Raw genomic sequence first — 13472 nt, 5'->3', positions numbered from 1 at the left:
TTTGAATCATAAGGCTGGAGGCATATCACAGGAGATGCTGAGAAGGAATTATGTATACAGGCAAGAGGGGCCCAATCCTCGCGTACAGCTTCCAATCTTATCTCAACAGTTCTAACCATTTTTGGACGATTCAGAATGAGTATGAACTGTTAGTTGTGAAACAGAGTTGACTAACATAGATGTTTAGGCATGTGGCAAATTTAGATTGAATTCTTCACCAAGAGCTGCTGGCACTTGACCCTCTATAGTGGGATACCAATTCCAGCAGTATGTTGTGTATGGGGCTCTTCGCAGAAAGTGCCAGCCGCCAACTGCACACCATTGAGGCGGATAGGGTCTAACAAGCTCAGTATTGATGGTGGTATTGAATCACAAGCAACACATCCATAGATCATGTGGGATAAAATCAAAGCTCTGCAAAATTGCAGGAGAGGTGTGCAGTTGGGGCTCCAGGTAGTGCTGCTGAAAAATCTGATGGTATTGAGTTTCTGCGTGCAATTTGGAGAAACTACTAACAAACACTAAATCATTCACCATTCTGAAACATCTGAAGTTCAATCTTCATACAAAGTCAAATATTATGTGGACACAGTGAAGAATTACATACCACAGACATTGTCAACACAATGAAAACTGTAACTTTGGAGAAGTTTAAATCCTCTTGAGACAAAGTGATTCATAATGTACATAATGTGAGAACTGTTGTGTATCACAGTAAGTGAAACTAAAGATAAAAGTATCATTTATGAATGTCAGAGCTAGAGTAGTGCTGGACAAGGAACGTCAAATATCCCTCTGACTTTCCCAAATGAAATAAGATGAGGTATATCAGTTCATCATCATGTCTCAGTAGAAAATAATTGCAGTAATGACACAGTAGCAAGATAAGAGATGCAGTTTTGAAAACTTTGATGATGCACCAGTAAATGTTGAAGACAAAACTGATATGCCTGGGAAAAAATGTACATTTTAATACAGCTGATGTTCCATTGCTGGAAATTTTGTAATTTATTTGTGTGAAACATCTGATTACATGCATTGCATTTGGTAGTACAACAAACACAGCAGTACACAATCTATGCTATAAAAGATACTGAAGCATACACTAAATTATTTTACATATTATATATTAGATTTTAGTGTCTATTTCAGGCTGTAGTAGCATTGCTAGGTGAGCTATGATTTGATGCATTTAGAATTTTTGAGTACTTAAACAGCTGTGCATTGAAATATTTCGCATTTGCAATTCTTTTTCAACCTCTGTCTGCCATATGGTAATTTTCTACTTGTACCGAGTTATGTTCATGAATTTCTGTTTTATGACATGTATATTTCGTGTCTTCTACAGCCAGTACTATTGTTTCAAATACATACATAGAACAGACAGTCATTATTTTAAAATCTATTAATTCACTGAAAGACATTCTTGCATCTTTTTACCTAATATTCTCAAAGCTCATTTCTGCAGCTTAAAAACTCTGCCCAACTGAGGTATTGAAGTCCCACCCAATAATACCGCATCATATGGAAGAAAGGGATGCATTAAACTGAAATGCATTACGCGTAGCCTCATTGTTGGGTGTTGACATATAGAGCCATTCTTTTTGAAACATGTAAGCTGGATATTAGCCTTACAAACACACATTGGCAACTTCATGGGTCCATAATAGTTTTCTGTCTAGACATATACCTACAAATATATCTAAAAACAAAGATGATGTGAGTTACCAAATGAAAGCGCTGGCAGGTTGATAGATACACAACATACACACAAAATTCAAGCTTTTGCAAATAACGGTTGCTTCATCAGGAAAGAGGGAAGGAGAGCGAAAGACGAAAGGATGGGGGCTTTAAGGGAGAGGGTAAGGAGTCATTCCAATTCCGGGAGCGGAAAGACTTACCTTAGGAGGAAGAAAGGGCGCGATGATGTGACTTACCAAATGAAAGCACTGGCAGGTTGATAGATACACAAACATACACACAAAATTCAAGCTTTCGCAACAACGGTTGCTTCATTAGGAAAGAGGGATGGAGAGGGAAAGACGAAAGGATGTGGGTTTTAAGGGAGAGGGGCGAGAGGGGCGAGAGGGGCGGAGAGCGGGGGGAGAGCGGGGGCAGAGCGGGGGCAGAGCGGGGGCAGAGCGGGGGCGGAGCGGGGGCGGAGCGGGGGCAGAGCGGGGGCGGAGCGGGGGCGGAGCGGGGCGGAGCGGGGGCGGAGCGGGGGCGGAGCGGGGGCGGAGCGGGGGCGGAGCGGGGGCGGAGCGGGGGCGGAGCGGGGGCGGAGCGGGGGCGGAGCGGGGGCGGAGCGGGGGCGGAGCGGGGGCGGAGCGGGGGCGGAGCGGGGGCGGAGCGGGGGCGGAGCGGGGGCGGAGCGGGGGCGGAGCGGGGGCGGAGCGGGGGCGGAGCGGGGGGCGGAGCGGGGGCGGAGCGGGGGCGGAGCGGGGGCGGAGCGGGGGCGGAGCGGGGGCGGAGCGGGGGCGGAGCGGGGGGAGAGGGGGGGAGAGGGGGGAGAGGGGGGGAGAGGGGGGAGAGGGGGGAGAGGGGGGGAGAGGGGGGAGAGGGGGGGAGAGGGGGGAGAGGGGGGAGAGGGGGGAGAGGGGGGAGAGGGGGGAGAGGGGGAGAGGGGGGAGAGGGGGAGAGGGGGGAGAGGGGGGAGAGGGGGGAGAGGGGGGAGAGGGGGGAGAGGGGGGAGAGGGGGGAGAGGGGGGAGAGGGGGGAGAGGGGGGGAGAGGGGGGAGAGGGGGGAGAGGGGGGAGAGGGGGAGAGGGGGGAGAGGGGGAGAGGGGGGAGAGGGGGGAGAGGGGGAGAGGGGGAGAGGGGGGAGAGGGGGGAGAGGGGGGAGAGGGGGGAGAGGGGGGAGAGGGGGGAGAGGGGGAGAGGGGGGAGAGGGGGGAGAGGGGGGAGAGGGGGAGAGGGGGGAGAGGGGGAGAGGGGGAGAGGGGGGAGAGGGGGGAGAGGGGGGAGAGGGGGGAGAGGGGGGAGAGGGGGGAGAGGGGGAGAGGGGAGAGGGGGGAGAGGGGGAGAGGGGGAGAGGGGGGAGAGGGGGGAGGAGGGGGGAGAGGGGGGAGAGGGGGGAGAGGGGGGAGAGGGGGGAGAGGGGGGAGAGGGGGGAGAGGGGGGAGAGGGGGAGAGGGGGGAGAGGGGGGAGAGGGGGGAGAGGGGGAGAGGGGGGAGAGGGGGGAGAGGGGGGAGAGGGGGGAGAGGGGGGAGAGGGGGGAGAGGGGGGAGAGGGGGAGAGGGGGGAGAGGGGGAGAGGGAGGAGAGGGAGGAGAGGGAGGAGAGGGAGGAGAGGGAGGAGAGGGAGGAGAGGGAGGAGAGGGTGGCAGAGAGAGAGAGGGGGGGCAGCAGCAGAGAAAACACACAGCAATGAGCAGTGTCAGGTCCAATGAGGATTTCAATGACAATGTAATAAGTTTATATTCAGAATTCAGCTCCAGCAGTATAACAAAATTATCAAGTTTTTGGAAATATCTTTGATGTGCAGCAATATGTACACTGCGTATTTTCATATTACTACAGCACACATTTCAATTCCACCAAACACCCAATGTTACTTTCCAAATCATTGAAATCGAGATTTCAATGCGCTTTTGTAAGCCGTTCGTAGCTCATGTCATGTGATCTCCCCAGCCCAGCCGATGACAGTGGATATTCAGAGCATAGGACACGTGATTTAGTCAGCCAACAGAAACATCACTGTCAAGTAGCACGAACACACAAACAGGGAAAGTTAATAGTTTAAATTAATATACATAGTGTTGCTACAAGAAAAGCAAGGCTTTCACATATAATATTGGTCTCAAGCTGCAAGAGAAGCTAAGCTTTCACATATACTGTTGGTCTTTTTTGCGCGTGTTACACTGTAAGATATATTACACAAATGTGCCAGTAAAATTTTTAGTAATGACATAAATGTCTGATCTTCAGGGTTAGAAATTACTCTAAATGGCTCGTCATCAAAGTAGATTTTTAAATGAGAGTCAAACGCTCTGTGATTTAATGAATTCATGGTACATTCTTGCACATAGCTCAACTTATGTAAAAGGATATTTACTTTGAATTAATGCTTTTCAAACCACCATTCGCAATATTTTCCCGCGACCTATTAGAAATAGGTTCGTTTCAGCAGTTGCCAGAGAGTGCAGATAGCAAGCGAGACCGTGCTTGGGTAGCTGTCATGACATAGGAAGTCCATATGCACGTACGTGTAAAACATTGAAAGATCATACATTATGTCATAAGAGAAACAAGACATCAGAGGATACTGCAGGAGCATTGGAATTTCGTGAACCATATTAAAATGTGCACATTTAAAGTGCATACTTAAAGTGTACATTCGTATGTCCACATTCGTATGAAACTAGCCCGTACTGTCTAACTAAACATTTCGTTTCAAATACATTGACTGCCTCTGCGGAAAAGGTTAACAAAAGCCTAATTTCTTTAGCAAACAGGCAAAAATAACATCATTGGTTCCACAAAGTGATTAATGCTTGACTGTCTGAAAGATGGAAATAAAATCTGAAACTAATGACATATTCAGCCTTCCGTAATTATGTTGTGTGTTTTAATTCACTTGATAGCTCCCAGCCACAGATATCCATTTTGTTTTCATTTGACGCGAGAGTAAACGAAGGGGAAACAGCAAAATGACTACCGCTAAATGTAAACACAGGCCACGTGGAGACAACGCACTATAGCTCAGATTGCTCTGCACATCAGTCCCGGATCTACGACATACGCAAAAAGGGTCATTACATACATAAGCTCCGTCTTGAGGCCACAAGTGGCCCTTCCGGGACCGTGTCATCTTCCGAGGAGGATGCGGATAAGGAGGGGCGTGTGGTCAGCACACCGCACTCCCGACCGTTAGGACGTATTCTTCGACCGAAGCCGCTACTAATCGGTCGAGTAGCTCCTCAATTGGCATCACGAGGCTGAGTGCACCCCGAAAAATGGCAACAGCACATGGCGGCGGGATGGTGACCCATCCAAGCGCCGGCCACGCCCGACAGCGCTTAACTTCGGTGATCTCACGGGAACCGGTGTAGCCACTGCGGCAAGGCCGTTGCCGGCAAAAAGGGTCATTACTAAAACAAATCTAATTTTCAAAATATGTTCATCTTGTAGTGCACATCTTTCTGAAAAGTCTGAAACATAAAACATATGTATTCAAGAAAATGTAAGACATATCATTTGGTCTTAAGTATGCCAAAGTGCAGTGCCATGCCAAGCATTTTTCTACCGCACGTCTAAACTATATTCAGGAGAGTGGAAATTGAAATGTCCTCTGGCGCCTCTCTTGCTCCGAATCGGCCGGTTTGACAGCCTGCCCCTCATTAAAAAAATCTCACAATTAATAGCGGATGGGATTATTTGTAATCGAGAGAACAAGAACTCTTCAGAAAATCTGAACTCTTTATTGCCTAATAGCTAATAATTTGCTGTTTTGCGTGACACAAAATTAAATGTAGGATATATAAAACCAATACTGACAAGAGGTAAGCAAGAAATTACACATTTCTTCAAACCTCATTTTCTAGCATTTCTTTCTCTCTAATCTTGCTACTTCAGCTTTACATGGCGTGCTTTCCCTTCTGCTAAAGAATCTATTACCTCATCAAAGTTCGTCAAACGTTTTGCTACATGAAAAATCAAAAGGTCGTTATCTATTACTGAAAAAGCTTTTAATACAAATACTACCCGAGACTGGTGTGGTTTCTCGATCTGATTACGTCTATTTTGTCACTGTCTGCTAGGTAAAACAAAATAGGCCTTTCTAATACGGCAGCAATTTTGTGACACACCAAATAAACAAGACTGTTTTGGCACAAATGGCCATTTTTATAACACGACAGAATGTAATCCAATAAGTACCAATATCCAATGCTCATTAGGCCTACTACGAGCAAAAAGCTATATGTTCGGAAAGAGTTTCACATTTCATTCATACACACCAGCTTCTCAAGCATGAGATCGAAAAGTAGTATTACGAAATTTTTATATAAATTTGGAATCACCTTATTCTTCCATAATTTGTGTGATGTCTCCGTTTCTTCTCCTTCCTCATTCTAACAAACAATCTTGTCATCAAAAACTCTGTAGCTATTGCTGCCACTGTCAAAATTTGTTCGCCGATTAACTTCACTAACCCTGCCAGAATCACGGGTTTAGTTATCCCACGATTATTTCCTGGTTAGGCGTTATTACGTGTCCGAACAACACGTTTTCCGTGCTACTTCCAGAATAGAACTTATGTGGCTGCTAGCCGGGGCTATACTACTGGTCCTTACTAGTGTAGCGATCTGGCCAAAAATTTTCTGTCAAAATTTCGTTTTCTTGGATACACCGAGAAGATAATACGTAATCTTTCTCACCTGTTATTCCTGTCAGTCCTTTATTTCCACTCTGGTAGTCTGAATCTATGGATTTTGCTAGTAGTTATAACAACACTGATTATTCACAAACCTAATAAACCACATAATCAGACAGCGATTGGCATTCATCCGTTCAGCTTTACTCTCTCAGCTCGTATAGCCCCGTCCCCTATTGTCTGCAGAAAGTTTATTTCTAGATGCAATGAGGATTCGCCTGACAGAGACATCACATACACTATGCATGCACTCAAAAGTCAACTTATGATTCATTCAAAAATCAACTTAAAATGTGTTCAAATATGTTCAAAAACCAACAGGGAAGCGTTTCAAAATGATATGAATAATCGATAGGCAAATGTGCACTGGATGCTAGGTGCTTTGTGAAACAAGTTGTTTTCCTCAAGAATATGAATCTGGCACCCCCTTTTCCCAGTAGCATCTAGCTGCTTGCTGCGACTGCTTGTACAGCCAACAACCACATTTCTGTTTCCACAGTCTAGTTAGACTCTGCTACTACTCAAACGTAACTCAACTGTGCATGCACATGAGTCCGCTCGTGATTGCTAAAATAAAATCGACTGTAAACAGTTGTGACTTCACACTCATTGGAGGCAATTTGTTGTTATGAAGCACTGCATAGTCTTCCTAAAGCCCTTGACACATTTTCAGTTGACAGACACTTGCATGAGCGCTGTGTGTCATTGTTGTATATGTCACCTTTCCTTTGCAATTTATTTTCGTTTTTTTCTCTCGTTTATGTTTCATTGTTGAAGTATTATTCTGCAGTAGCGGGATACAGTAATATCCTTTGTTAGATTATCAGTTCTTACCAGTCAAAAATACATAAATTTAACTGAAAACTAAAACAATGAAATATTGCTGGAATTCTAAAAATATCCCGGGCTATTCCCAGTTTTCTCCCAGATGAAAAAATTCCCGGGTTTTTCCCGGATTTCCCGGTTGTCCCGGGTTGTATACACCCTGTTTCTCTACACTTGGGATTATTACTACTATGTTATCCATATGGGACATTGTGTGATGATCAAGCAATGGTGTGTTTGTACAATTCTCCTGCATGAATGCTTTCTTGAACACAAAATTCAAAATTTCAGCTTTTATTTTGCTATCTTAAACTGCCACACCAAACTGGTCAATGAATGACTGCAAATAAGATTTAACCCCAGACACTGATTTTACATAGAACCAGAATTTTCTTAGGTCCCCTGACATCTTTTTTGCTACAGTGTAACAGCAGTAGTAGTTGTGCACTTCACATCTTTTCATAGATGCATGAATCTTTCTTCTAATCTTTGCTTCAGTATTTTACTGATTTCATTATTAAACCCCAGTAGGTCTTTCCCAACCATAATTCACTTAATAGATACTAATTTCTCCAGAGCACAACTAGCAATCTGTTTAAACTTTACCTGTAATACCTCTACAACCATCATAAGGGAAATAAGCAATGTCAATGACTGGAATTCGGTAGGAGGAAAAGGGAGAGAAGGAAACGTAGTAGTTGAATATGGATTGGGGCTAAGGAATGAAAGAGGAAGCCGCCTGGCAGAATTCTGCACAGAGCATAAATTAACCATAGCTAACACTTGGTTCAAGAATCATGAAAGAAGGTTGTATACATGGAAGAACCCTGGAGATACTAAAAGGTATCAGATACATTATATACTGGTAAGACAGAGATTTCGGAACCAGGTATTAAATTGTAAGACATTTCCAGGGGCAGATGTGGACTGACCACAATCTATTGGTTATGACCTGTAGATTAAAACTGAAGAAACTGCAAAAAAGGTGGGAATTTAAGGAGATGGGACCTGGTTAAACTGAAAGAACTAGAGGTTGTACAGAGTTTCAGGGAGAGCATAAGGGAACAATTGACTGGAATGGGGGAAAGAAATACAGTATAAAATGGTTCAAATGGCTCTGAGCACTATGGGACTCAACTGCTGTGGTTATCAGTCCCCTAGAACTTAGAACTACTTAAACCTAACTAACCTAAGGACATCACACACATCCATGCCCGAGGCAGGATTCGAACCTGCGACCGTAGCAGTCCCACCGTTCCGGACTGCACGCCTAGAACCGCGAGACCACCGCGGCCGGCTAAATACAGTATAAGTAGAATTGGTAGGTTTGAGGGATGAAGTAGTGAAGACAGCAGAGTATCAAGTAGGTAAAAAGACAAGGGCTAGTAGAAATCCTTGGGTAACAGAAGATATATTGCATTTAATTGATGAAAGGAGAAAATGTGAAAATGAAGTCAATGAAGCAGGCAAAAAGGAATACAAACGTCTCAAAAACGAGATCAACAGGAAGTGCAAAATGGCTAAGCAGGGATGGATAGAGGACAAATGTAAGGATGTAGGGGCTTATCTCACTAGGGGTAAGATAGATACTGCCTACAGGAAAATTAAAGAGACCTTTGGAGAGAAGAGAACCACTTGCATGAACATCAAGAGCTCAGATGGAAACCCAGTTCTAAGCAAAGAAGGTTGGTTGGTTGGTTGGTTGGTTGGTTGAGGTTTAAGGGACCAAACAGCAAGGTCATCAGTCCCTTGTTTCAAATATACTCCATTCTGCTAACAGGACATCTCAGAAAAGTCAGAAAAATAAAACGGAAAAAGGGAAAAACGTAAAAGGGCAGTCACGTTGTCATTGGTAAAAAACAAATGAGGGAAGTCGGCAAGAGAACGAACCCAACACTATGCTGAAGCAGCATAGGCAACACCACCTGTGACTTAAAAGGTACAACTGCTATAATGCAGAAAGTACGTATGGGAATAGAAAGACTAACCAAGCCTTAAAAAAAAGCGGTAAAAACAGAGTAAAAGGGGAAGAAAAGAGGATTCCGGTCAGGGAGGTGAATCGGGAATCTCTGAACACTGCCTACAGTGGGAGACACCCAAACACTCACCGCCCTGCCCCAACACCAGAGAGAGATTAAAAACCTTAAAACTGAGGATAAAAACCACTCTCCCGGAGGAAACGGAGAACCAGAGAGACCATCCGGGAATCGTCAGCCAACATCAAAAGTAAAGTGTGGGGGAGTCTGTACTTAGCACGCAGAGCCAAAAGAAGAGGGCATTCAACCAAAATGTGGGCCACTGACTGGAAGGCTCCACAACCACATAGCGGGGGTGGCTCATCACGCAAAAGAAAAGCATGGGTCAGCCTGGTATGGTCAATGTGGAGATGACACAGTGTGGTCGAGTCCTTTCGGGAGAGGCGAAAGGAAGAACGCCATGGGCCTGGTGTCACCTTAATTGCACGAAATTTATTAGGCAGGGGAGTAGCCTCCCAAGAATTGGCCCATGACTGTGCCAAGTGGGATTTGATGTGAAGCCGTAAATCCACTGCAGTAGGGGTTACAGAAAACGGGGGGTAAGTAACTGCTCCCCCAGCCAAACGATCAGCAAGCTCATTACCCGGGATACCCGCATGGCCAGGGACCCATAGGAAGTCAATGGAACAAGCAGCACGGTGAATATCAGCGAGATGGTCATGGATGGCAGAGACCAAGGGATGGCGCGAAAAACACCAGTCAATAGCAAGAGGGCCACTCATAGAGTCCGTACATAACAAAACGCGGTTGTGTTGGGATTGTTTAATAAAGGTAAAGGCCTGGGAAATTGCCATCAATTCTGCAGTAAATACCCCACATGTAGGTGGCAGCAGATGATTTTCCGTTCCAACAGAGGACGTGAAGGCATACCCAACATGATCAGCAGATTTAGAGCCATCAGTGTAAAAAACAACAGCATCCCGAAACTCCCATAAAATTTGGCAGAAAAAGGAACGGAACACCACCGGGGGGATGGAATCTTTCGGACCGCGGCGGAGATCCATCCGAATTCGAGGCCGAGGAACTAACCAAGGAGGGGTGGAGGGGAGGGAGCAAGGAAGACAGGACAAAGAAGGAAGCTGAAAATCACTGCAAAGAGACGCAAGGCGCAGCCCAACTGGTAAACCCACCCGAGGGCGGGAGTCAGGTGGGCGACGTCCATGGTCTGGGAACAGGATAGAATGGGAAGGATGAGTGGGAGAGGAACGGATAGTGAGTGCATAAGACACCAGTAGCTGGGACCGCCGAAAAGAAAGGGGGGGGGGGGGATTCGAGCTTCAAGCAGGAGACTATCAACAGGGCTAGTAGGTAAGGCACCGGTGGCCAAACAGATACCATGATGGTGGACTGGATCCAGCACGTGCAGTGTGGAAGGAGCAGCTCAACCATAAACTTGACAAGCATAGTCCAAGCGAGACAGAACTAGAGCACGATAAAGACGGAGGAGGAGGGAACGGTCCGCACCCCAAGAGGAGTGGGCAAGGAAGCGAAGGACATGGAGTTTACGGAAACATCCTACCTTCAGGAGTCTGATATGGGGCAGCCAAGTGAGCTTGTTGTCGAAAAGAAGACCCAGGAAACGAAACTGTGGAACCACAGGCAATCGTTGTGCAGCGAGATAGAGCTCTGGATCAGGGTGGATCGTAGTACAGCGACAGAAGTGGACCACCCGCGATTTTAAAGGAGAGAATTGAAACCCGTGGGAGAGGGTCCATGCAGAGGCACGCCGTATAGCCACCTGGAGCTGCCGTTCTGCAGATGCCATCTAAGAGGAACCAACCCAAATGCAGATATCCTCCACATACAGGGCAGGGGCGACCAAGGGACCGACAGAGGCCACAAATCCATCGATAGCAATGAGGAAAAGGACACTCAAGACAGAACCCTGTGGGATGCCCGTCTCCTGGGTCCATGGAGAACTAAAAGCAGTACCAACTCGAACTCTGAATGACCGATGGATCAGGAACTGGCGGATAAAAATCGAGAGTGGGCCCCGAAGACCCCACTGATGAACGGTTAGTAAGATATGATGGCTCCAGGCCGTGTCATAGGCCTTGCGAAGCTCAAAAAACACTGCAACGAAATGGCGGCGCTGGGAAAAAGCCTGCCGAACTGCGGATTCCAAGCGAAGTAAATGATCGATTGGAGATCGTCCCTCTCGAAAGCCACACTGGTAAGGGTACAATAGATCCCGATATTCGAGGACCCAAGTGAGCCGACGGGCTACCATCCGTTCAAGTAACTTACAAACAACATTGGTCAAACTAATTGGCTGATAGCTGTCAACAGATAGAGGGTTCTTACCAGGCTTAAGGACAGGAACCACAATGCTATCCTTCCTCTGAGAAGGGAAGTCACCCTGGAGCCAGATAAGATAAAACACCCGAAGAAGATGTTGCCGTTGTGGAGCACTGAGATGTTGAAGCAGTTGGTTATGAATGGAATCTGGGCCAGGGGCCGTATCATGAGAAGAAGATAGAGCAGAAAGAAATTCCCATTCAGTAAAGGGTTCGTTGTAAGATTCTGACTCACAAAGGGTGAAACATAAGGTGAGAGCTTCAGCCTGCTGTTTTTGATGAAGGAAAGCAGCTGGATTGGAGGCTGACGCTGATGCCACTGCAAAATGGGTCGCAAGATGTTCCGCGAGAACTAATGGGTCCGTACAAATGCCATCTGGGAGGTGAAGGCCTGGGGGGGGGGGGGGGGGTGGACTGCCGATGGCAACCTTGGAGAGAGCGAAGTGTAGCCCATACCCGTGACAGGGGGACAGTGGAACCAAGGAAAGAAATTAATCGTTCCCAACATATCCGCTTGCTCGGTTTGATTAAATAACGGGCTTTAGCGTGAAAGCGTTTATAGGTAGTAAGGCTGGCTACGGATGGGTGCCTCTTTAAGTGTTGCAAAGCTCGACGGCGATCACGGATGGCAAAGGCAACGGCCTTACTCCACCACGGGACTTGCCGGCGACGAAATGGTCCAGATGAGCGCGGGACAGCAAGGTTAGCAGTGCGAACAATCGCCTCAGACACGTCACGTAGGACGTCATCAATACCACCCGACAAAGAGGGAGAAAACTCGACCTGAGCAGTGTATAGAGGCCAATCGGCGCGGTCAAAAGACCAACGAGGTAACCTGTCCACCGGGGAGCGGGAAGGGAGCGTGATAATCAACGGGAAATGGTCACTATCACAAAAGTCGTCGTGTGGCGACCAGTGTAATGAAGGGAGGAGAGAGGGAGAAGAAAGAAAGATCAATGGCAGAAAAGGTACCATGACCGGCACTAAAATGAGTAGGGGAGCCATCATCAAGAAGGCACAGGTCGTGGTCTGCAATAAATTGGTCTATAAGAAGACCTCGTCTAGATGGAAAGGCACTGCCCCACAAAGGATGATGAGCATTAAAATCCCCAAGGACGAGGAAGGGAGGAGGAAGTTGCTGAAGAAGTGTGGTTAAGGCAGCGGGTGTAAGAGTCCTGTCAGGAGGGAGATAAAGATTGCAAACTGTGACTGCAGAGTCTAAGTGGACCCTAACAGCAACCGCTTCTAATGTAGTTTGGAGAGGAATCCACGTGCTAGCAATGTCTGTACGGACCAACGTACAAACGCCACCAGAAGCCCGCAAGGTTTCGACCCGATTTCGACAGAAAACACGGAACCCACGGAGGGTCGTTGAGTGAGCATCAGTAAAATGAGATTCCTGGAGAACCACACAAGCTGCAGAGTAGGACGAAATAAGGGATTTCAATTCCGGAAGGTGACGATAGTATCCATTACAATTCCATTGGAGAACCACAGAATGATGGTTTAAATGAGGGCTGAATACGCTAAATCCAGTCATACCGGCGGGTCCCCACCAGTCACCGACAAGGAGGGAGCGACATCCATGAACGACAGGTCAGAATCCGGTTGTGAAGTCGGGGAAGCGACCTCCGGTGACACCAGAGGCTCTTTGTCCCAGGACTTATGTTTCTTCTTCTTTTCAGGCTGAGATCGAGGAGGGCTGTGTGGCATAAAGGAACCAGCTGCAGCAAGATCAGGAACAGAAAAAGACCGGGCGGCCTGGGGGCTGACAGACCGCGACTCTCGCGGTCGTCGCGCGGCAGCAGACCTTTGACCTGGAAGGTGCCGGGAAGGGGCATCCCGGGAGAGGCGCCCTTGACCGGCAGACGCCGAAGGAGTGGGACACTTCTCCGGCTGGGGAGGGGGAGCAGCGCCCATAGGAGAAGGTGTGGGTGCCGC

General features: G+C 47.3%; 1 protein-coding gene across 1 annotated transcript in view; it reads left to right on the top strand.

Moving 5' to 3' along the window:
* The first annotated feature begins 2050 nt into the window (after positions 1-2050).
* The window catches only part of LOC126235599 (uncharacterized), a 49857-nt gene continuing 38435 nt past the window's right edge, over positions 2051-13472 (top strand). Inside the window, exon 1 of the mRNA XM_049944311.1 lies at positions 2051-2482. Within this exon, the coding sequence (XP_049800268.1) occupies positions 2051-2482 (432 nt within the window). The remainder of the gene's footprint in view (positions 2483-13472) is intronic.

The sequence above is a fragment of the Schistocerca nitens genome, chromosome 2, assembly GCF_023898315.1.
Source record: "Schistocerca nitens isolate TAMUIC-IGC-003100 chromosome 2, iqSchNite1.1, whole genome shotgun sequence".
Lineage (NCBI taxonomy): Eukaryota > Metazoa > Arthropoda > Insecta > Orthoptera > Acrididae > Schistocerca > Schistocerca nitens.
This window is presented reverse-complemented; position numbering and strand designations above follow the sequence as displayed.